Below are 26261 nucleotides of genomic sequence, written 5' to 3' on the forward strand. Positions count from 1 at the left end.
CAAGACTGTACATGTCAACAGCTAATCACGGATCAGTAAGAGGCTCCCTGCAGAGAGCTATTGCTGCCCATGGATTCTAGCAGGAGGTGGCTGTCATTATCTTTGGCTGAACTCACTGGTGAGCCTATCAGGCTCCAGTGGTAGTTCCCGGAACATGGTCACACAGACAGCCCCATTACACTTGGTAGGACATCAAACAAAACAGTATCAATGAGGAAAGGGGACTGACTTGTAGGAAGGAGCAGGAGGTGAACAGGAGAGAAGAGAGGGTAGGAGGCGAGAACAATTAGAATGCAATATATACATGTATTAAACTGTCAAAGAATATTTTTAAAACATTTACTTATTTTACATTTATAAGTGTTTTTCCTGCTTGTCTGTATGTACACCATGTGTGTGCTTGGGGTCTGGAGACAATAGAAGAGGGATTCTGTTGAATCCCTGGGAAGTGGAGTGTCTGATGGTGGCGAACCACCATGTGGTTGCTGGCAATCAAACCCAGATCCTCTGCAAGAGCAACATGTGCTCCTAACCATGGAGCCATCTCTCCAAAGAACAAATTTAGTAATGGTTATTTAAAAAGAAAAACCATAAAAACTCAATTGCAGTTAAATGGACTTTGAAATACAATTTTCATTGCACTTGCATCAAAATAAAGAAAGTAAAGAACTGTGGGAAAACATATCCAGTGAGAATTTGCGGAGAATGGAGATTTCATTTCTGCTTTTCATTCTTTAGGTGTGTCTGTGTGTGCGTGCGTGCACATGTATGTGTGTGTGTGTGTGTGTGTGTGTGTGTGTGTGTGTGTGCACATGCCATGCCATTTGTGAAGGTAAGAGTACAACTTTTAGGAGCTGTTCTATCCTTCCACCTTGTTGCTGAAGGGAACTTCAAGCCCTTGAGCTTCTGAGTGATTCTTCTGCCTCTGTCCCATCTCCCTGTGGGAGTGCTGGGATTACAGACGTGTGCCTTTGTGTCCAGCTTTTTGTTGTTATTGTTTTGTTTTTTTTTTGAGATAGCTTTTCTCTGTGTAGTTTTGGTTCCTGTCCTGGATCTCGCTCTGTAGATCAGGCTGGCCTTGAACTCACAGAGATCTGCCTGGTTCTGCCTCCTGAGTGCTGGGCTCCAAGGTATGCACCACCTCTGCCAGGCAGGTCCAGCTTTCTGCATGGATTCCAGGGACTGAACTGGGGCCATCAGGTTTGCATACCTAATGCTTTTACCCACTGAATCATTTCTGCCAGCCCTCCAAGTTGAATTTTAATAGCACCAAAAGTATAAAACAACTTGGTATGCTTCTTAATTCAAATGTTAGTTTTTGCTGAAAATTTATCACAGGGAAGGTTTTGTTTTGCATTGTAATTTTAGGGCAAAATTGTTAAGGAAAGCTATTGAACTCACAACAAGAGCTGGTAGCCAAAGACACTTGGTGTCCCATGTGACTGAAAACAGTTATTCAGAAAAATTTCTGTTAACCCTGGGTTTAAGAATTACAATAAAAAGCCTGATGTGGTAATACATACCTTTAATCCCCAAACTCAGGAGATAAGAGGCAGGCGGATCTGGTTGAGTTTGAGGTTAGCCTAGAGTACATAATGGGTTTGAGGTTAGCCATGGTTACATAGTGAGGCCCTGTTTTGAAAAACAACAATAAACAATAAAAGTTAGCATTGAATTCAATGTGGTAAAAGTTAGAATTTTCTGCTTGTTTCAAACTTGGAAAAGTGAGGATAATTGTAAGTTTAATAAGGCCTGGTCTCAAGGAGTTCAAGGTCAGTCAGGATTATTAGCAAGTCTGGCCTGAGGAAACATGAAAATAGATTTTTTTGCTTGTTTCAAAACATAGAACTGGTGGGCAGGTCCATGAGAATGAATGAAATGAATGGTTGACACTAAGCAGCTCCTTAACAGCAGAATTTCTGCCAAGTATCCATTGATGAATAATAAATTGAACACTTGCATGTTTTAAACACCTCATGTTTCATAAGGTTTACAACTTTAGTCAATTAAACCATTTTCTGCTTATCTTTACCATCAGTTTTAGTACACCTAGCAGATTTACTTTACAATATACTGACAGTGGTTTTGAACATCTTTCAATTTTTTGTTTTTCTAGACAGAGTTTTTCTGTGTAGCTTTGTGCCTTTCCTGGATCTCGCCCTGTAGACCAGGCTGGTCTCAAACTCAGAGATCCGCCTGGCTCTGCCTCCCGAGTGCTGGGATTAAAGGCGTGAGCCACCACTGCCTGGTGCATCTTTCAATTTTTAATTCTTTCAGTCCAAACTCAGTATTGATTTCTCAAAAATTAAGGCCAACTATCAGTAACATCTGCCTGATTAAATGCCAAAGAAAAGCATTCAAAATCATTTGATGTTGTTTCTAATATCCTCTTCAGTCTTCAAGCAACTGTTAAGCAAAGGTCTGGTGTTTCTCTGGACACTTTCAATTGAAACATTGGAACACAGCTTACTTAACTGATGATGGCAACAAACTGGCCATTTGTAAAGATTCTTTGGTTGCAGGTTATTTTCATGAAATTATGTTGTGATGCGTGTTCTGGTGGGAGCTCCCCCTCTGCCCCTGGCACCCTGGCATCCATATACCCTAAGAGTCTGGAATGTTCTGGTGGAAGCCCCACCTCAACTCCCCTTCCCCATCTCACTCCCCAAACCCGTCCCCTCAAAGCCGGCCAAACAAGGCTCCTGCCCCAGAGATGCTCAAGACCACTGCCATAGGGTATTTAAACTGCATCCCAGAAAACAGGTTTTTTGGTCTCTTGTCCCTGTCTCCTCTCTAGGGGTGGTAGAGAATCACCTGGGGACACTTTATCCATTAAACTGGGACTTTTTCTAATTTGGTCTGATTTGGATTGCTGCATCAATGGAGAGGCCTATCGGGGTGCAAAAACTTTTCACTGAGATAACCCATCTTAAAGTTTTTAATTCTTCTATTGTTTTCTCCTAAGAGGGGGACACTGTCAAGAGTTTATCCTGGAAATGTCAACATACTGCATTTGCCAAATTAGCATGCTAGCATTATAATGAAAATGCATGCCAGAAACCTGATACAGAGATATAGCTCTCTCCCTAACTTATGGCTACCTGGTATAAACTCACAGGCTTTCACAGAGATCTGAGGTACCCTGCTGGAAAAAGATCACCTCAGGAAGCATTTGCTGAGGTTCAGTTAGCCAAGCTCTCACAAGGTCCTGAGAGTGTGGGCGAAGTGGGCCCAGGAATTGCTTGACCCTGCCAACATGAAGAGATGGACACTACTGAAGATCAGCAGCTAAGAGTGCTGGCTGCTCTTCTGGAGGACCTGGGCCCCATTAACAGCCCCACAGGATGTCTCACACCTATCTATAACAACTCCAGTCCCAGGGGACCCCATACAGCCTCTTCTGGCTTCTACAGGCACCAAATCAAGCCTGTAAGTGATGGATACACATACATGCAGAGAAAACACATTAAACAAACAAACAAAAAACAAGCAAATACTTTGCAACAGGATAATAGTGAAGATGCCTTGGGAGTATATCAAGATTACGCTTAAAGAAGAAAACGTAAAGTCCTCTCCCCAAAGCTATGCTTTCATGAACCTGAAAGCATAAGCAAAGTGCACGTTTCCTATTTTGATACAATGGTCAGGTACTAGGAAAATACAATATGGTGTAGGATGGCATCTACATGTGGCATTACAAAAGCAACCCATAAGCAGCTTCTGCAGCAGCAACTCAGCTTTCCTACTGTCAAGGGAAAATAGCCATGAACAATCCATGAATGATCAATGTAGCTGAATTTCAATAAACCTTTCACTTACAGGCTGGAATGATGATGGCTGCGGGGCGTTTACCCACCGACCCCAGAGCTCCCCAGAGTTGTCTTGAGTGTGAGCAGCAGGAAATATTAGATAGGAGGATTTATAGTGCGGAGATAAACAGAGAGAAAATAAAGGATAGCCTCGAGAGGGCCTGGGACCTTTTCCAACGGGCCCTGTCTCTGCCCCAGGGTATTTATAGAGACACCAAGGGGTGGAGCAAAAGACCTCCTCCCCCAGCACAGTCAAGTGCAGACCATTTCAGACACATGCACTTAGGCCCGAGGCCCTAATCATCCTCTATGCGGACCTGATGGGTAAAGCCACGAGGAACCCGAAAATGGGCTCCCACAGGTGGCTCAGTGGTTAAGAGCACTGGTTGCTTTTCCAGAAGATTTGGGTTTTATTTCTGGCACACATAGTCTCATAACTACATGTAACCAGTTTCAGGGGATCCCATGACCTCTTCTGACCTCTCTCAGCACCAGGCATGCTGGTGCACATACGTATATTCAGTTAAAACATTCACACACATATAATAAAATAAACCCAAACCCTTCACTTATGGACACTGGAATTTGGATTTCATACACTTTCCAAGTCAGGACATGTTCTGCTGTCTAACCATTTAAAACTAAAAACCATTCCCTGTCTGCAGACGCAGAAGTATACAGCAGACTGGTAAGACCAGCTTAACCTTTCTTCTGTAAAAACTGCTGAATCCAGATGAATGGATCAGACAAATGTATCCAAAGCTAAGCTTTAGTAAGGTTTTAACAGTCCTGAACAGAAGTTGTTATTACTTTCAGGGAAAGAAAAACCTAAACTGATACAAACCAGGAAATGCAGCAGCCATTACCAAACAGGCATACTTGCAATCCAGTTTTCTGAGAGAAAGATAAAAAAGAAACCAAATAGAACACTGCTTCATTTTGAGTTTTCAAAATAAGTAATAGTTAGGTTGAACTAAATATTATTAGCTGGTAAGTCTCATAAAAGCCAGACAGAAGATCCTCTTCTATCCTTTCTGGAGGTTCCAGGGGATGGAAGCCAGGGTTTACTGCTCTTCCCGAACTCAGAATCCTCCCACTATCTCCCAGATGCCAGGGGTTACTAAAATTCCTTCCTGGGAGACTCAGCATCTACCCCTCCTCCTAGGGTCCCAAGGACAAAGCAAGGCATGGCGCCTGATGTTCATTCTGAGAAAACACTGCGTTTCTGGAGTTCCCTTACAGAGCACTGGTGAGCATTACTTACAGGGGATGGGTACTCTTCCATGCAGCAGCTCTAACTAGATAGCCTTTACCAAGCAGGGACGAGGGCCTTCCCTTAGCTACATACAAGTTCCCCCTAATCTTCCAGGTCCATGTTCTCTAGATTCTCCCTGAACATGTACAATTAAGAAGGAACTGTGTACAACAGTGGAGTGGCAGGATACTCAGGTGAGGGTATTGTGACACTCTCCACCCTTCCCAGATGGGGTATAATCAAAAAGCCCAGTCGGGAAAATCCTTTTGCAAGGAGGCGCAGCTGAACTCCTCAGGATAGTGGATACCTGACTCAGAGGGTAGTCACTCAAAACAGAAGGACTACCGATGTGAATTAGGACACCAGAAATTCTTACTTCAGTACTTACAAAGGGCAAGAAAAAGACAACACAGTCGATGCAAAGGGTTCAAAAGGCCTTGCTTTACAGACCAAATCTCATGCTGGAGAATTAGCATATGGACCAGTTTGCCTTCCTGTAACTTTGAACATTAATAAAAACCAAACCAATCTTTCAAAAAGATAAAAACCAAACCCATCTTTCAAAAAAATGAAAACCAAACAAAAACACCTACAGCTAGAGAAGCATGGCCACTAAGTTCTAGTGCCTAAGAAAATGGCTCAAGAATTCAACACTCCTAAGTGCTTCAAAAACAAAATCACCAGTCACCAATACGTAAGAAAACATTTCTGAAGCCTTTATTTACAAAAGCTTTAAAAACAAATAATACCCTTTGTTTGCAAATAATGTTTAGTTTAAAAAGGACCGCCCAGTTACAGCATTTTAGTATCATGAATATCGAATGTACAAGGGAAATGAACTATGTTGCTAACATTTGGAGACTTGCTGATATTACTGAAGTGTAGCTAACACACATTACAACTTGTAGTCCATCACTTCAGGGTAGAGTTAATGATCACCAAAATCTTCCAACACATGCTCTGGTCTGGTCACATATTCTGCATGGCTAAATATTTCACAGTCTCTTGTCAATATATATAAAATAGATTGCAAAGATATACACAAAAAATAAACAAGCATTACACTCCTCAGGTAATTTATTAGCTATATATATGTGTGTGTATTTATACATATTTTGCATTTTGTTGTTTTGCACCAAATCTCTCCATTATTTTTGTAGCATCTATGAAATCACATTTTTTTTGCTTTTTTAATTTGATATAAAATGTACTTAAAGACTTATCTTTGGACTTCAATGAAATTGATTTGTGTAGTCAACAAATCAAGAACATCATAAATATGCTTATAAAATAAAACAGTAGGGGTAAAAGTGATGGAGTAAAAGGAAGCCAACCAAGGGAGGCGTTGCTGTCATAAAATACAACTGGAGCTCCACCATCTTGAACTTTCCGGCAGATAGTAAACGTCCAATCACAGGGCTTCTTCCTGAAGGTGTAAAGCTGGTCTCCAAGTCTTCAGTCACAGATCAGCCTATGCATGCCAATTAGAAACCAACAGACCCGAGATGTGCTTGGAAGGTTAAACACTACACACAGAAACAGTAGTTACTAGGCTCTTCAGTAGTTCCTTGTCTTTTTCTCTTAGTCCTGCTGAATCAACAATTTGCACAATGCATGTGCTGTACTCTGAATGTCAAAAACAAGCAAATCCTGTAACAAGGTGGCAGATGGTCATTTTTCCAGCTAAGAGCAAGAAAAACCACAATTTCTGATAAAATAGAGGATTGGAATCACTCTCTAAAGTGCAAACTTGATGGTCCACAATCTTAAATACCTATAAGTACTGCAGAATAGAGGGAGAGGCATGAAACAGGGAAATAAATTACAGTCAATGCTAGTTAATTTAGGAAAAGGGAAACAAAACCAAGCTCAAGTAGGCAAAGTTTATCAAATTATTCAGTAATGTAGCTTTGTCACACAAGCTTGATAAGAAGTGTATTAAATTAAGGCCAGATTTAACCTGAATGTACTTTTATTTATTAAGATCACAGCTAAGAAAGGCCATAGGACAGAAAGCAGAAGATAAGGGCTACAAAAGGAGGGAGGTATTGCCTATCACTTAAGGGTTTCAACCAGAGATAAAACCTATGTACAAGCATGTGTGTAATTCGTATAAAAGAAAATAAAAAGACTACTGGATGTCATGACTGCTTGTTGGCTTCCTCTTCATATGCATTCCCTGTGCCGTTCTGTACATAGGATGAACCAGAACCAAGGCCATATAAATGACCACAGTATTTGGCATCATCAATATGATCTTCAAAGAACATCTAAAAAGGAATTTTGAAAGAAAAAGATCATTTTAACCAAAAAATACCACTTGTAATTCACATCTCACACTGCAATCGCTACTCACTAGGTGGAACAATGCTGTCTGTGAAGTCCCTTTGAGACCATATACTGTCCATTTAACAAAGAAGACTGATGCCCCTGACCACAGGCCTAATGGACACTTTTCAAAAAGCATACATCTGTCTTTCTCATTAACATTTATACCATTTTAAAGAGAATTTATGAGCATGGAAACATGGGAACAGACCTTTTTATTTCATTAATATGGCCAACTCACCAGAATGAGAGAAATCATGGCAGAAGGGAGAAGAGGTTACACCATTTTAAGTTGTCTTTTGTCTAGGTGCAAGGCTGAATTAACTAAAACTAACCAAATCCTCAACATGTGACAGGCAGTAAACACCTGAACATTCTCACTACATTACTGTCCTTGAAGAAGCCAAGGAAAATAAAGATAATAAGCTGGTGCTGGAAACCCGCCATTAACTAACCATTAAGCATTTTAAAAATGAAAATCAAAAAGGTGGTTGTATTGAAACTAAACAAAACATTTACTTCTCATGAGTGGACAATCCAAATAACTTCTGAATCAATACTACCTGGCAAAACAGATCAAACGTGTTCTATCATTAGCATGCTTCCACCAAAAGAACATACTCAAAATAATTCCACAGCAAATACTTTGCAAAAAGAAAAATGTTTTTGAAAAAAAAAAAACTCACCCTATTATGGTTTGGTAAAATAAAAAAAAAAGTTTCTTTTATTAGTACCATCAATGATGTAACCACACCACCCATCAACTAATTACCTAACATAAAAACAGACTTTCGCTAAACATCGTCCTTCCATTCCTAACAGTTTTATATTGAAGTACTTAATGTGGGGTGGAGGGGAGCTTCCTGATACAGCTTTCCTTTTTTTGAGATAGGGTTTCTCTGTTTAACAGAACTGGCTGTCTGAGAACTGGCTCTGTAGATCAGGCTAGCCTCAAAACTCACAGAGATCTGCCTGCCTCTGCCTCTCAAGTGCTGGGATAAAGGCAGGTGCCACCACTGCCCAGGCTGATACAGTTTTTAATCCAACTATATATCAGATTTCAGATTTATTTAATCCCTTATAATTGAAAACCCCGTTAAAGACTTAGTAAGCACTCTTAAGTTCTACTTTATAAACTCTTCAAAGCAATTAAGAAAGACATGAGCAAATAAATTTTGACCACCAATTTCAAGTAAGAGACTGTCACAAATGCCTGACTCAGACGGGACACTTATAGGGACTAAGAAAGTCCTCTAGAACTCACTCACTAGTGACCTTTGAGCGTAAACAAGTCACTTAGCATCTGGTCTGAGAAATAGGATGTTCACATGTACATAGTTTCCACAGTCAAATCATTTTATATTCTATAAATAACATCTTTCATGTACAATAAATGGAATGTTTTTTATTTTATTTCCTTTTGAATTACATTTCAGGAGGACTTATTTAACACTTTCACTCATGTGGTGGATGTAACTTATATAGTACCTCTATTTATATCTTCACTTAGTAGGTTCTTAATGCCCCAAACTTTTGTCATCAGATTTTTAATGTTCTCTATCTAAAACCAAGAAAAAGGCACTGATGTCTTCATACTTCTCTCATTTTGAAAAAGGCCATTCCTGTAAGCAACGAATCAGATCCTGCTTGGTGTTGAGGTCCTATCCGTTCCAGCTCTAACTGTTCAGCAACTTCCTGTAATCCACCCTAGGAGGAAGAAAAGTTGCTAGTCAAGTAGAGAAAAGACTTTGGTACCTGATTTACACACTAATAAAAATATGAATGCATTTTTAATGTGTAAAGACTAACCTAGTAAAGATGGCAAGGGGGTTATACAATAAAAATAAAATAATATATTTGTGGAATTTAAAAGCCTTTTAACAGAAAATGAAAATTCTAATAGGAAATTTTATCTTAATTATGTATTTTAAGGCACATGACAGACAAACCATTCCCTAAAGATATGGAGAATGTAGTTCATATTCAGAGTAAAAGTAATCAACCATACTCAGTGTATTGAGCCATCAATCATTAAAAAATTCAGTATCAAGTATAGAGAGTTTCTTTGAAATTATCTACCTATCCACTAAACTGTTTAAAATGAAATGAAGCAAAGACATCACGATTATTCAGATCATTGTCAATATACCACATAACTTTATTTATTTATTTATTTATTATTTATTTATTTATTTATTTATTTATTGTCACCCAAGAAGAGAACTTTACAAATATAAGACTTTTTAAACTGGTTTGCTATGGCAGCTTGCAGTAATATAGCTAGGACTGAGGGGAAAAAAAAGAATGTGAATGGAAAAAAGAGGGAAGAAACAAAAAATAGAAGTAAAATCTACCAATGAAATTGCTCCTTCAATTCTAAAGCTTTTACTAATAACCCAGACCTTCCATCCTAGCTTTCGATAGGACTTTGTACAGCAACCACTTCTGTGCTAAAAATGTCATGTGTACTAAGTGTCATTAGCAGCTGCTTGTAACACAGGAGCAGAACAGAAATGAGTGACTAGTGCCTTCTCACTGACTCAACTTTTTAATATAAGCAGCACACAATACAAATATTGGGTCTTTTTAGACACTTTTGAATAAAAAATGAGTAAAAATGTAGTACTCTGTTTCTGAAAACTATTATTGGGCCAAGCTGTCAACTTAAAAAAAAAAAATCCCGAGCCACATCAAAGCATGGAAGCCTTAGACTCTCAACACACCACACGTTTGTAGAAGTGGTCAGGATATTCTGCTGGAAGTTAACTTAGGAGAAGACTCCTTGAATAACAGAATATAATCATGAAACTATCTTTAGAAAAACTCCTAGTTATATGGCACCATACCCACATCGGAGGCAAATAACCTGGGTTAGTCCTATAATTCTCAGTCCATTTGTTGAAATCAAAGCCTCCACATTCAATTCCTCTATTCCTGCTAAAGGAAAACTCTTAGAAGTCCTTACTATCCCCTAAAAGCACAGCTCTGTACTTTTTTGAAGCCTCCTTAGAAAACTTGACCAATCTTGGTTCTCCTGAAGAAAGGGGCAATACTAACTACAAAACATCCACAGCATCTGAGTTTGTTTTGTGTCAATAGTTATAACTTAAACTCACACCAAAACCCAGCTACCAAACCCACACACTGTACTGCCAGGGATATGTGCCAACTCAGTGAATTTGCTCTTAAGCCGAAGAAGTCCTTTTCTTTAATCAGGAAATGTTTGTTTTGATAAAATTAATGTTCAAAGGTTAAAAATAAATGGCTACACATGTCCAGTAGTATCAGACTACGCTAAGCCTAAGGTAGAGCCTACACGTTTACTATAGCACTTACACCTCACCAGTTCCAGCTATGTAATTAAATCACAAACATCACATTTCAACAAGGAAGAATAAGGAAAATGTCTGTGATCAGGACAGTCTTAAGGAAAAACTCATTCACACACTACTGGATGTCTCTGCCTGCTGCTGGCCAACCCCACCTGCATCTCTATGACAGTTGTGTGTGCTGGGAGCATGAGTTCCTCTGTGACGGGACCACTACTCCTCACACTTTCCTTCAGTTCATGATTCTCAATCTGCAGCAGTAACAAAACTATGACCCTTAGCTCGACCTTTGTTAAAGATTTATTCTGGGGGCTGGAGTTGGTTCAGTAGCTAAGAGCGCTTAACTACTGTTGTGGAAGACCCAGGTTCAGTTCCCAGCACCTGCTTGGTGACTCACAATTGCTCACAACTCCAGGTCCAGAGGGTCTGTCACCCTCTTCTAGTCACTGCCTGTTCTAGCTATACAGGTACACAGGGACAGACTCACATATAAACCCTAAAAACAAACAAACAAATACAGCAGCCTTATTCTATACAGGTACACAGGGACAGACTCACATATAAACCCTAAAAACAAACAAATACAGCAGCCTTATTCTATACAGGTACACAGGGGTAGACTCACATACAAACCCTAAAAACAAACAAATAAACAAATACAGCAGCCTTATTCTATACAGGTACACAGGGGTAGACTCACATATAAACCCTAAAAACAAACAAATACAGCAGCCTTATTCTATACAGGTACACAGGGACAGACTCACATATAAACCCTAAAAACAAACAAACAAATACAGCAGCCTTATTCTATACAGGTACACAGGCGTAGACTCACATATAAACCCTAAAAACAAACAAACAAATAGAGCAGCCTTATTCTGGGCTAGAAAGAGGGCTCAGCAGTTAAGAGCCTTTGCTGCTCTTCCAGAGGACCCGGCACTCACATGCTTGTTTCACAACCGTCCATACTACAATTCTAAGAGACTGAATGCCCGACTCTGACATCCTCGGGCAGCAGGCACACATTTGGTATGCAGATACACGTGCAGGCAAACTATCATATACATAAAATAAATAAATTTAAAACACACACAAAAACCAAACAAACATAAACCTAAAAACACCACCTCAACCTGTCAACATAAGTACTGCAGTTTTGAAGAGGGATTATCTATACATTATTATTTCTGTTAAGAACATAACATTTAACAGCATTTGCCATAACTTTGAAAATATGGTAAAACATTCAGGCCTAAGACATTATGTAAGTTACTTGGGCTAACTCAGTGGTTCTCAACCTCCCTTTAATGCAGTTGTATTAAACTCCTGCTGTGGTGACCCCAACCATAAAATTATTTCCATTGCTACTTCATAACTGTAACTTTACTATGAACTGTAAGGTAAATATCTGTGTTTTCTGATGGTCTTAGGTGACTCCTTGTGAAAGGGTTGTTTGAACCCAAAGGGATCTCAACTCACAAGTTGAGAACCACTGGTCTGACCAATGTGCTGTTCCAGATAAAGTCATCTGAAGCCTTACTTTGAGATTTTTGCAGCTCTTCATGAGGTACTTCACATCATAAATGACAGGAAAAAATAATCGAAGGATCTCAAAGAAATCAAGTTCTTCTTCAGGCAAGTTAGAGTTGGTCAGGATTTTGATTAAATAGCCAAAGTCATAACCACTAATAAAAAGATTAAAATAATACAAAAAAAGCCCATCAATAACAATGAAAGAAATTAGTTTTTCAGATACAAAGTTTAACAAATGATGCTATAGGCAAAAAGAATAAAAAAAAATGTGCACACAGGAACAAATAAAGGAAACATATTCATAACTGCAACGCAGAAATGCTGTGAGCTTATGGCCCAGTGATCGCTCTGAGTCCTAAGCATATGAGATTATTAATTCAACTCTATCATCTAAACTAACATTTTTCTGATACTTAAGAAAATTCTGGGCTAGGGAGATGCTGTTCAAACTAAGTATTTGAGTTTGATCCCCAGGACCCAAGTAAAATCTGAGAGTTATGTCAACCCCACAAAGAATACACCCATGCACCCACACACATAAAATAAAAAAAACTCTAAAAAAAAAATTAAACTATAATGGACATTAAGAATGATGAATGGAAAGGAGAACAAAAAAATGTTAGAAGCTAGCAAGACATGACTTTCAAAGGCAAAAATCATGTACAAGTTTGTCATGATTTACAGGAAATGACAACAACCCTCCCCCCCAATTCTAAAGTCCCTAACAGAGTAAGTATTTCCTTTCCTCAAATGCTGTTTTTATCTCAGTTACAATTCTCCAAGAGATATTATCAACAGAAAAGTTAAACATGAACAAAGAAAAAGTGAGAACTGGCTTTTTCCCAACGTGATACACTGCAAGCTCCTGCTGTCTCAAACTGAGAGCACCCCCTTACCACTTCCTGCAGCTGCCCAACTCCCTCCCCTGAACGCAGACACTTCTTTCTAATGAGGGGCAGCCTTCCCTAAGTGCCCAATTCCCCAATTCCTGGAGCTCATCACAGCATAAATGCTTGCTGGGACTAGCCTGTAGGAACAGGACTTTCTCCACTGCTAAAGGACAGGAATCATAGTTCTATCTTTCCTTTACATATAATTCGAACTCATATTTGGCCAATGACCTGACCTCTCTTTTGGAGACACAAAATAAAACTTATTTGACATTCATTATTTTACTTTTAATTTGAAAGGGGAGTTGTTTTACCACAGATCTTTAGCATGAGCACCCAAGAGCAGAAAGCTTACATTTATTAGTTTGCAAAGAAGTGAACTTTCCAATTACCTAAGATATAGTACTATATTGCTTACTTCTATAAAATACTATAGTTCAGAGTTTATTTATTTAATGATTTATTTATTATGTATACAGAAGAGGGCAAGAGATCTCATTACAGATGGTTGTGAGCCACCATGTGGGTGCTGGGAATTGAACTCAGGACCTCTGGAAGAACAGCCAGTGTTCTTAACTGCTGAGCCATCTCTCCAGCCCTAGTTCAGAATTTATATATACGTGAATATTTATGTGTGTAATTTATTTATTCATTTTTTTTGACCAGGTTTCACTACGTAGCTCTGGCTGGGCTGAAGTTTAGTTACTATGGAGACTAGGATAGCCTGAACTCAAGACATCTACCTGCCTCTGCCTCCCAAGTACTGGGATTAAAGGTGCCATAACTGGCAAGATTTATAATTTAGAAAAATTATTAGAAATAGATTAAAATATGAAAACATTTTAATGGGAAAGTCTCATAGCTTGTTAAAAACTTAAATATCCCCACACTAATCTGGACAGAAGAGCTGAAGAAACACAAACCCTGCTTGGTTTCCCCCGTCCAGCTGCTGCCAGTGCTCAGTCAATGATGTGTTATACAAACTAAAAGAACTAGTTACATTGTATCTTTATAAGTAGGAACCTAGAGAAAAGCTGCTGCACTATTTTCAGTACTTACAACTTAAAGCTCACTACACAACACCACATCAAAGTCTACTTCAGGAACTACCCAACACGATAACCATTCCATGCGGAAGATTCTTATTGGAAAAAAAAAAAAAGTGTGAAGGCTATCAAGATTAGTGTAGCTCTGACTGGCCCAGAACTTATTATATAGACCAGGCTGGCCTTGAACTCACAGAAATCCTCCTGCCTCTGCCTCCCGAATGCTAGAGTTAAAGACATATGTCACTATGCACAGCAACATAGTACATTTTAAAAACCTAAGACTACAGACAGAAACCCTGTTATCAAATTAATCAAAAAAAAAAAAAAAAACCAACCAAAAACCAAAAACAAACAAACAAAAAACAAAGGAAAACATTTCCTCACACTTGCAAGTAAAGTAATTTTTTTTTTTTTTTTTGGAGTTGAGGATTGAACCCAGGGCCTTGTGCTTGCTAGGCAAGCACTCTACCACTGAGCTAAATCCCCAACCCTGTAAATTAACTTTTATAAAAGTGAATTAACTTCCCTATAGAAATCTGAACTACTCAGTTTTATGTTTTATAATAAAGAATTAAACATCACATTCTGAGTATATAAAATATTAGATGCTTTAAATAGGTTGTAACTGACCATTGAAAGAAACCTCAATGAGGTTTTTTGCTAAGGATAGCCTTCCCAATCACCTGATTTAAAAAAAAAAAAATCCCATAATATTCATTCTTGGCATTCTCTGTTGATCAGTTATTCTTCATAGTACTTATTATTGTGTAACAAACCACACTTAAAATTAGGTCAAACAGTGTTGGTTTACCTTCAGCAGAAAGGAAACCACACAGGAAGAAAAAGTCTAGTCTGTTGTGTTAAGTTTTAGGATCTTAACACAGTGGTTACCATTAGAAAGTACCATTAAGTTTTTAAATGGATGGCTTCCTTCTACAAATATAACTAAGATTTAAAAATGGTTAAGACCCACAAGTAACACAATTCCTCAATTGTTTGCCAGATATTAGTGAAGGTTTGTTCTATGTTATTTCCACTAAGCAACATTACCTCTTACAGGCTAAAATAAATTCCTTAAGAAGTAAAGTGGACATTATTCTCAAGTGAGGTAGAAGACTGCCTCTCATGGTAGTTAATTCTTTCTAGAACCAAGCATAGAACTTCTGATATGTGACCCAAGTAAGTGTAAGGCAGACATAAGATGCAAGCACACTGCAATCTTTTTATTTATTTTTACCTATGAAATGATAACCATTTGACCCCTTCACAAAGAACCACTCCTGAAGTCATAAGAAGTTCTGCAAAGTACTGGGTCTCAATTCCTTCCTCCTCGTGTTTTTTAAACTGGATACCAGATGTTGTTAGTAGCTCTATAGAGTCCTGAGCATACATGTCCTCCCTGCCAGGAGAAAGAGAAAAAGAATGTTCAAGGCCACCGTCACTTTAAACAGCTGTTCTCCCACTCACACCTCAACTCCAGTGCAGAAACAAGATGGGAGTGGTTTATGTCCAACCATCCCAGTGCTTCACAACTCTCAAGAAAAACAAAACTTAAACTATCCAAAAAGTAAATGATCATTCATAATAGTCCAATGGTGAGTTTTTAACCCTTACCATCAACTCAATTTCATTAGCTTCTACACATTCTATGACTTTCACTGGGCTTAAAAAGGGTCTTTTCCTCACCAGAGGCTACCACAGACATGCTCTGTTCAGGAGCTCTCAGTCTCCACAGCTATTTAGTGCTGCCAGATGGAGCTGTAGCCACAGATAGGAGGGGCTATGCACACCTCTCATGCTCTCAGCAGAACCAGGAAGGAGACACCAAGTGGCAAACATTTCTTGTGGCTGAGTTAAACTACATTCCATCTTAAAGAAAAAGGCGATGCCTCCTCTCACCAATGAGGAGCCTTCAGTGGCTCCAGTAAGCAGGGAACTGTTCAGAATTAAGGACTCAGTTACCGACAGCAGTCTCTTCCTCCAACAACCACATACCTACATTAGAGGCAAACATAATCCTAGAAGACTACCTTCTAAAACCAAGCCAAGAAACCTAACTATAAGCCAGCCCTTCAAAATTTCACTGAAGCCAGAAAAAAGGCACTTCTAATTCCTAAGCACAAATACAGTAAGTATCCAAATTAAAAACTGAGAACTTATGAAAATTTTTTTTGTGGATTTACCATTAACTTATACTTACTTCTTTAAATTAATACTGGTTTCTACCATTAGCAAAAGAAAATTTCTATGAAAGACTTTAACAAAACTAACAATACCAAAATAAATGTTTGACTTTGATCAAAAGTATTTTTGTAGTATACTCTCTGGAAATCAATTTCTAACACAATGTCAAAGGTAACTTTTAGTTCCCAGACTGTCAGGAGGTAAATAACCAAGCTAAGAACTGAAACATTTAAAAACAGAGAGAAGCCACAATCGCCACATAACATCATCATTTCTCTTGGAAAATTCTTTAGGAAAGATAAAATAAATTCAATGCAGTTTCCCCCCAGTTATACTAAACCAAGTCCCTTACATGAGAATCTCACCACCAGGTCCCTGGGCTCACACTGAAGTATGTTTGAACAAGTGTAACCAACCAAGAATACAGCAGATTGTTCTCCAGGCTCACATTGCTTTTAGCCACAAGCTCAGATTACTATGTTCAACATCACATAACCATGACCAAACTAAATAATATATCAATGAGGAAGAACAGTGAGTTTTGTGGTATGTAAGTCATCATTCCCCACACTTGCCCAATGATAATAATCACCAGGGGAACTTACCAAAAATATGGATTCCCAGGTCCCATTGCAGTCCCAGACCTATTGAATCACAGTTCCCAGGTGAGAGACCTGGAGGAGTACCTCGAGTATTTTATAATGAAGTAAGATTGGCAAACAAAGACATATGTACAGTCCCTCTCTCTCTTCTGCAGAGTTCACATAGCTTGCTCTAAGCATTGTAGAAATGAGACTTTTAATATAAAGTTTGGTACAGATCCATACTTTACAATACCTAGCTCTTAACCATATGGGTAAGGGAAATCTCTAAACAGGATGATGGAAAATTTCTATAGTAAGGTAACTGTGAGAGCAATCATGAGTCACATTTCCAAATCAATGCATCAATCCTTTTCTGATGCCAAGTTTGAAAAGTTCTGCATTCTTCCTCCTTTATCCTTAAATACTCTAGCAATAAAGGGGGAAAATACTAAAACTAACCTTAAAAAGTAACCATAAAATTGTTTAGTCAAAATGTAAGAATTTCTGCTGGTATTGGCTACTGCCTATTAGATACATTGTTTAGAATTATGAATGGTATTAAAGATTAATCAACTACTGATGTTTAAGACAGCAAAATATCTAGTTATGACTGAACATGAGTAAAAACCATGTAAAAATTTCTAAAAACTTCCCCAAAGGTAGAGGTATACTGTTATCTTCAGTTAACATCTACTAACTCACACTATGTCAAAGTACCAAATTTACTACTTTTATAATATGAACAAATTCTATTATAAAAACTCACACTTCTAAAACCGAGTTAATGAGAAGTAGTTCTGGATCATCTCACAGATGCCTACTACAGGGTGATATAGTATCTTGTTGAAATGTCACTTATTGCTATATTCAGGCTTTCCTTTATAAGTCAAATTTGCTTTCATAAAAATATAAACTCCAATATATTACAATTTATGCTACAATCATAGTTAAAATATAAATAAGCTGGAATAGTTATAAGATGGTTAGCCACCTTTAGTTTTTAATAAACTCAAATAAATTCATAACACAAAAATATCCCTAAAACCATAAAGGCATGAATGACAAGACAAATAAAAAGAAAATAGTCTCACAAGTCAAATTAGCAAGCTATTAAAAAATACAATATTTACTATTTTGATAGATGAAACTGGGTAGGACTTAACAACCTCTAAGTGACTACAACTTCCAGAAAGCAGTAGCAAGCCCACCTGCCTGTTTCTCAATATGTACATATGTGCCTAGTTAAAACTTACTTAAAATACCTTAAATATTCATTCTGTGAATGGAGAAATGAAGCTTAACACTGTTTTTACCTTTGGATTTAGATCTTTCCTTCCAATAAAACAATCACAAAGTTTTCTAAAGATATACAGATACTCCATGATTGATGTTATGTTCTGGTAAACTCATTAGGACTTAGAAAAACACAGTAACAAAAGGTGGAAATGCTATTAAACTAAGAAATCAAGCATCAAACCAAGCTTGGCAGCTGAGTACAACACAAAATGCCATTTTTATATACTAGAGAGTGGCTGACTTGGAAATGGTGCTTGCCATTGTCACTCAACACTTTACATGAATAACATTGCTACCTAAGAAAAAGTCAAAATTCTACATTTAACATCTCATCTATTGAATGCATCTCATTTTTGTACCATTATAAAGTCAAAAAGTAAGTTAAGCCATCTTAAGTCAGGAGCCACAGGAGTGTCTCACTAAAGAAGAACCTAAAACATATACCCTAATCACTCAACCATAGCAACTGTTAGATATACTACAGTACATTAAGAAAAAGGTCAAGTAAAGGTCATTACTTAGAACTATGAATATAGCAGTATCACATAGAAATGAGATGTCCTCAATATATACTGACTATAGTAAAATAGTTACAAAACAATTAGAAGGAAGTGCTGGAAATAATAGTTGTTGCTAATAGTTGTTTCAATGTTTCAATACTACCCTGTTTCAAAAAGCACGTTATTTTTTTAAACAAAAAGACAAAGTCAGTAAATATGGTTTATAAGTCACAGTCTTATTTTGTTACAGTCATGTTTGCTTTCTTTCTGTCTAAAATGCATACACTTTAAAGTTAACAGCCAGTCCTTTAAAAAGAAAAAAGGCCAGTTGGTGGTGGCACACGCCTTTAATCCTAGCACACAGAGGGAGAGACAGGTGGATCTCTGATTTTTGAGGCTAGCCTGGTATACAGAGTGAGTTTCAGGACAGCCAAGGTTACACAGAGAAACTGTCTTAAAAACAAACAAAACAATCCACACAGGGCAAATGTGTTTCTCACCAACCACCTTTCATACCCAAAGAGATAATGGTAAGTCGAGAAAATCCCACTGAAGCAAAACCAACAGTTTTTTGGCTACAACGGCAGTGGTGGCCACAACCCCAGCTCACTCCATAGCACTGAAGCTAAGCTCTCATTTAGGACACTAGAGCAGTCACTATGCTCCTTAACTAAGGCTGTAACGCTCTATACTGTCAGAAAATCATCAAGGATTGCAAAAAGGAAGCAAACCATCATAGCTTTACAACAAACATTAGTAAAGATAAGTTTGCTTCCAAGCCCACACCACAATAAGTATAGTAATTACGATGATAAAAATCCCAAGATGCCTAAAGAAAACCATTTCTACATAAAGAACATTATCTGTTCCTAAATGTTTGTCACATAATACTCATCTAGATACAAATCATACTTCAATGATTCAGAGAATGTAAATACTTATAACTAAAACTTGAAATGAGTGCAGGTATTTCTTACATGTATGCTACTCTGAAGTATCTATTCAAATCTACTCAAAGAATCTATTAATATGACACACACTGTAACCATAAATACCTTTCCATATCCTAAATCTTTATATCTACACCTGATAAATAATGATTTGCATTTACTCCCTTGATGCTAACGTAAAACCTGAAAGAACACTGCAAACCTTGAGCCACCCTGACTTGGAGCGAAGTGAATTTAAACACAAAAGCATTCACAAGCACAGACAACAGACAGAGGAGAGATGGGAAGTTATAATGACTTTGAGCAATGTTCCTCATTGTACTGTAGAGCATTGCACACTGACACATTCCTTCTAGACATTCAACAAGGTCAATTTCACCAATCTTCAACATGTCCAAGATGCTATCATGACATTTTCCACCTTAGGCAGTACTACTTTTATCTTCTCAATGGCTTTTGTTCTGCTTACCATTTTTCACTTAGTCTTCTTAATTTTTAAACTTCATTTTTCATTTATTTATTTAGTGTGTCTGTGTGCCTACACATGTCCATCATGGACACATGTGAAGCTTAGAGCAAAACTTAAGTCAGTCTGCTCTCTCCTATTATTTCTAAGCATCATACTGAGGTCATCAAGCATGGTGGCAGGCACCTATTCACTGAACCTTCTCACCAGCCTTTATATTCTTTTCTTTACCATATCTCTTGACATTATCATTAGTATAAATAGTAGCAAAACTTGCCAGTGAAACTAGCTCTGTCTAAATAAGGAAAAAAACATTGCTCAGAGACTAATAGGAAAGTCACTGCTACAAAAACAACTATTTAGCAAAAACTACCAACTTTACCATCCGACACACTGATGTATTAACTACTGGTCACAAACTGAGTATCTTATGTACAAAAACAAAAAGCCAAACAAAACAAAACAAAACAACAATGCTATGGAACCTTGAAGAAATAAAATGGTGAGAAACTAAAGAGTCTTCATTTGAGAAAAGGCTGGAAGGCCATTTCTAGTTTGTTCCAGATTTGTAGTACTTCAGAAATGTTACACAACTGCAGTGGACATGAGCCCCTTTAGCCAGTAAAGGCCCTAGAGACTACTGCCTCTATGGTACTAGATATTAAAGTACTCAGTATTATTTACAGTTAACACATGCATTTAAAGACGCACAGCTGCACCACTGACACCTACATCCCTAAAACCATCAGTCCTGCTATTATTCACTAGGTCTTCCATGCTAAGCAGTCCATACTCAACAAGGAAGAGGAACAAAGAATTCTTACGATGGCACTAGCATTAATTTTCTTATCACCTCTGTTGCTAGTTTTCAAATGAGATGTTTGATATTATACAAATACAGGCTACCAAACATAAAGGCACTAAAATATTGTTACACAGCGCAGAGAATACTATGTATTTTATTTCCATACTTAACAGAAATAATATGCCCCTGTCCCCTACTGGGGATTTACAATCTGCAGTTCAGAAGCACATGAGCTCCATGATAGTTATGAATGTGGCCCAACACAAAAGTGTAAATTGTAATAAAAAACTGTGATTTTTTTTTTTCATTTTTAAAAATTCACTGCATGGTACTTGAGCATGAACTTTGCCAATGACAACATCGTGTCATAATATCAAAAAGATGGACTCACCTCCATGTAGTTCCCTCAGCTATCAAGACTACAATAAATAATGTAGAACCATTTTAACGAAGGAAATGGAGTTTAAACCCAAGATTTGAGTTAGACATCACATTCTGGTATACCAAAAGATCAAGAATACTATTATAATTCCTGTATTATAGATTAAGGTTTTGTGGGTTACATGGGAATAGTCATTAAAGAACACAGATTTGAAAGAAAATATACTTAACTTTCCAATAAACAACTTATTGCATGTGATAAGTATCTACTTAAGATGCAAAGTATGAGTGTAATTAAAAAAAATCTCTTCATGGGAACGATAACTATTAACAAATGTATAGTGCACTGGGACTGTAGGTGAATGGTACCTGCTTGCTTGGCAAAAGTGCCTCCCCAGTTGTATTTTCAAATTGGGCACAAAATAGTGAAAGTTTTATGTGTGGTGGCACACGCCTTCAATTCCTGCACTTGGGAGGCAGAAGCAGATGGATCTCTGGGAGTCTGAGGCCAGCACTGTCTACACAGGTTAGCATTCTACAGCCTGGGCTACGTAGGGAGACCCTGTCTCAAAAGAGCAAAACAGTAAACTGTAATGGTAAAATCAATAGCCTAAGTTATGTTTCAGGACCCCAGGTTTAATCTGTAGCACCTTAAATAACGACAAACAACAACAGAAAGCCTTAACAAAAGTACAATTTCACAACTTTCTGGAAAAGCAGCAGTCTTATTTTAGAAATAACATCTCTATAACTAAACAGTCTTTGCAATTAGAAGTTTTTATTATCTCAATTCTTTTGCTTCATAATAATAAGCTTAAGCTTTTGAAATTCTCTGTGCAATAAATTTTCAGAGAAACTACAGCAAATACACTTACAATTTTACTACATTAAAACTCAATTCCTAAAATTAAACTAGAAGCAAAAAGTTGGGGTTATATATTTATTTCCCACTTACGTCAAATTAAATTTAAAATTAAACTGCCAAGTTGAAGTTCCTGGAGGGTATTCTCCTTGCTCATTCATAAACGTCAGTCCTAGCTGAATTATCTTTAACAAGTCTACATTACATCGCAATAGTTGGTATTGGTAGTCAGCATTGCTCCTGAATTCTCCAATGGGCCTTGCAACAACACCTGGAAACTCGGTGTCCTGTAAAATAATTTTGACATTCATTATTTACTAAATGGTCATAAAAAACAATCCATAAACTCTCAGAATAATTTATGAGGCAAGTCAGAGAATTCTATTACAATGATATTCTGTAAGTATGAAGAGTATTACTTTTTAGATCCCCAAATTTTATAAACTTAAACTTTTTTCTTAGTTTAAATTTATCAATAAATTATTACCTTGTACAGATAACTCATGATATACTCAAGCAAATATTTGCTTCATATCCAAAGAGGAAACTCACAAAAGCCTGTCAAGAGTCCCACTCCCTCTTACAGACTGTTCTTATTTCTGTACGCAGCTATTCCATATCATTAAGAAATAATGACAACTAGGAATTGCTCCTGCCTAATTTGCCCAAACAGAAAGTTTCAGTCCTAATGATGGAAAAGTACACCTTTATTACATAGGTAATGGAGGTCTATGTACAGATATTCCTGTTTTAAGTAAGCATCCTGTTCATTCTCAGAGAAGCACTTTTTTTTAAAAAAAACTTGTGATACTAAGAAAATTAAATTCTGTTTTAGTTTGGCATGAGAATTCAAATTAAGGCCAGCTAAAGACAAAAATGAAATAATAAGTCAATATGAAACAGCAAAGAAATCAAAATTTCTTGAATTAGTACAACCACCAGCCAATTATGAGATTCTATAATCGTGACACTAGACTTGAGGGGCTGGGAATGGAGTGTAAGACATTAGATAAAGTACTGCTTCCTAGAACTAATAACGGAGTGGCTCCAGAACACAATGACGTAGCTGTAACAGATACAGAGCGCAGTAACAGGCTGGAAGGAGCTGCACTCTAAGCAGACCGGATGCCACCTGAAAGAACTGAGTTGGTTAATGACCTAGTGTGTTGCTCCAGCTTTAGCAATGTTTTCCTAAGAGATCTAATTGGGTTTTCCTTTGTTTGAAAAAGATACCCCAGAACTCACTGGCTTCTGAAACCTTATCTGGTACCAGTAGCATGGCCTTGGGCTAGCTTAGAACTAGCTGACATTCTTAAATAGGCTTTAGTGTTCTCTGGTTGAATGTAATCAGTTTCACAAAATTTCAACAGCAGAAAAGTATACTCTGTAACTATGTCCCAACAAAGACCAAAAAATGTGTAAACCATACAAATAATTAAGTTTCTCAAGCTAGCTAATGCCCTCTGCAGCCTTGGTATCACCTTTGTTTTCTCTGCAGCTAAGACTCAGTAAGAACCCACAGGAATACCAGCTTCCTGAGAGCATCCAATCCACACAAAGCCTGTCTCCTGTAAGCCCTTAAAACCACCTGACACAAGGCCAAACCCTAAAGTATTTCTAAAACTTTTATTCAGATGCTCTTGACTCCTAATCCCTTGTCAATTAATGATAGCAGTAACAAACTCAACCTGTCAAATACAGGCTTGTTTCTGATGGGCTTTGCTGGAGGGACTAGGCAACTTTTTTCATGATTAAATTAATCCCTTGATATCAATGAAAAGGGTTTTTAATTCAAGATTTCTTAAATCCCACTTCAGGGCCTGAAGAGAGAATTCATTTGGTAAAATGCTTGGCATGCAAACAAGAGGACTGGAGTTCAACCCCTAGAATCTGTTTTTAAAAGTGCATAGTCCATGTGCTTGTAATTTAAGTGCTTGGAAAGCAGAGGCAGGTGAAGCCCTGGGGCTTCCTGGCCAGACAGCCTCACTTAATCAGTAAGCCCCAGGCCAGTGAAATAACCTACACACACACCCCCAGGCCAGTGAAATCTCTCTCTCTCTCTCTCTCTCTCTCTCTCTCTCTCTCTCTCACACACACACACAAGAACAAAATTCTCACTTCACCCTCACAAAAGGCATTTTAAAGATTCAGTCAGGTCCATACCATAGCAACATAATTGTATTTTCGGATAACTTGACGAATTTTCTTCATCTCTTCATCCAGGTTACAAGCCCAAACTTCACAAATTCTCTGGCTATGATCTACAGTTGCTGCTGGCATAGTGACAGCGCAAGGAGTCTAGATGCCAAGCATCAAAATGTTACACTTGATTGAAGATTTGTTTCATAAAAATATTTTACCCTTTATTTGTGCACCTGTTGAAACAAAAACCACCTATATTATGAATGTGAATCATAAAATAGGGCTGGTATAAACTTAAGGTTACTTGTTCAAAGTTCATAATTCATAACAAAACCAAGTTTTAGAAAGTTACTTTGCTTAAGGTACACAATTAATATACAGATAATAAAGCACCACAACATCGATTTCCCAGTTGAATATAAATTTCATTGATTAAAATCTGCTCCCAGTTCAATTCACTCCACACAAAACTATGATCCATTTCAAGCTTAAAAAAAAAAAAGACAAACCAAAATTAAGATGAAATGTCCCCATAACAAAAGCAGTGCTTGCTTTTATTCTAACAAAACACTTAATAATCTTACTTGATTAAAAATTCTGCATTACTGGTGTTGGTATCATTCAAACCAAATCAGAGGAAACATCAAAAAAAATTTTTTTAAGTTCTGAGAAAGCGTCAGGCAATCTCAGAAACCAATGTTCATACGGCAGGAGAGAGAGAGAGAAAGAAGGCAATAAAATATGGGCACCTAAAATTTTCGAATTTCAAAAAACAAAAACAAAAAACCAGACCATTTCTCCTGGCTAGCAAAGCGGGACCTCAGGTTTCTGGTCCTAAACACAAGGTTCGCGTTATACAATGGAGAGGTAATACAAACAGAAGACTTGATTCTTCGAGGCAAGAAAATACCAAATGTTAGATGGTAAAAAAAAAAAAAACCCACCACCACAACAAAGACCCCAAACAAACAAACAAAAACGAGTAAAAGAGGATGGCCTTGCGTCCTCAACTGGTCAATGGAAGCTGGAGTCATCTCAGACACCCAAGGTGATACTGGGCACGCCTTCTTTCTCCCTTCTCCCTGCTAACCCGGGCGCACGCACACCCTACGGGGAAACACTGCAATTTAACCCTGCTTCCCTCCACCCGGCTCTCTGCTGCGGTCTCGGGGTGGGGAAAGCCCCGAAGAGGCACCAAAGGCCTTCTGATTACTGAGGTCGCATGTCCTCCGTGGGCTCCCCGAGCACCGTGAAGAAGGCACAGACGCGCTCATGTCAGGGATAACTCTCTTCGCTGGCACACGGCCAGGGTGAAGGTGCTGATAGCATTCACCGGAGCCAGATTGGACTCGCAACCACAGCCAGGACGAGCTAGGAGTCCTCAAGTAGGCCACCGCCCTCCACTCTCAATTTCCTCCCCCACAACGGAGTCCCAGGTACAAAGCGGTGGCGTCATCACGGCGCGCCGCACTCCTGACAGGCGCCCCCCCCCCCTCCCCCGGCCCGTTACCACCACCACCCCCTCCTTCTTCCCCGTCGGCCAGCTCGGGGCTTCGGCGGGCGCCATCGCGCGCCCTCTCAGGTTCCCACTCCCGCCCCTTTCCCCTGGCCCCAGCTCGCCCCGGGGTGGCGGGGTCGGGGAGCGCCGCCGGATCTACTTGTGTCTCTGAGCTCGCGCTCCTCCTCTTCCTCCTCGCCATAGAGATAGCACCCGGCGGCGACGGCGGCGGCGGTGGCGGTACCGACGGCGGCAGCGGGTGCCCCATAGACACCTCTCGCCCTGGAAAGGGGAAAGGGGAGCTGCAGCTGCGCTGCCCAGCGCGGCGCCGTCGCTCCTCGCACGTCCTGGCGAGGGCGCGGCATGATGACGTCGGGCCCCGAGGGGGCGGGGCGCT

General features: G+C 38.6%; 1 protein-coding gene across 4 annotated transcripts; it reads right to left on the reverse strand.

Moving 5' to 3' along the window:
* Positions 1-5759: 5759 nt before the first annotated feature.
* Positions 5760-26241, reverse strand: Cnot7 (CCR4-NOT transcription complex subunit 7). 4 transcript variants are annotated; one of them, XM_036166405.1, is made up of 8 exons: positions 26025-26241; positions 24388-24599; positions 22318-22511; positions 16986-17024; positions 15434-15595; positions 12265-12409; positions 8989-9099; positions 5760-7334 (listed from the first exon to the last, which is right to left on the reverse strand). In XM_036166405.1, exons 2-8 carry the CDS (start codon positions 24502-24504, stop codon positions 7206-7208), a joined length of 897 nt encoding a protein of 298 aa, XP_036022298.1. In that variant the 5' UTR covers positions 24505-24599; positions 26025-26241; the 3' UTR covers positions 5760-7205. The 4 variants fall into 4 exon arrangements, with proteins under 4 accessions (XP_036022298.1, XP_036022294.1, XP_036022295.1 ...); XM_036166401.1 differs by lacking the exon at positions 16986-17024 and having other exon boundaries at positions 26025-26240; XM_036166402.1 differs by lacking the exons at positions 16986-17024; positions 26025-26241 and adding an exon at positions 25580-25807.
* Between the last annotated feature and the right edge of the window lie 20 nt (positions 26242-26261).

The sequence above is a fragment of the Onychomys torridus genome, chromosome 17 (genome assembly GCF_903995425.1).
Source record: "Onychomys torridus chromosome 17, mOncTor1.1, whole genome shotgun sequence".
NCBI classification, from domain to species: domain Eukaryota; kingdom Metazoa; phylum Chordata; class Mammalia; order Rodentia; family Cricetidae; genus Onychomys; species Onychomys torridus.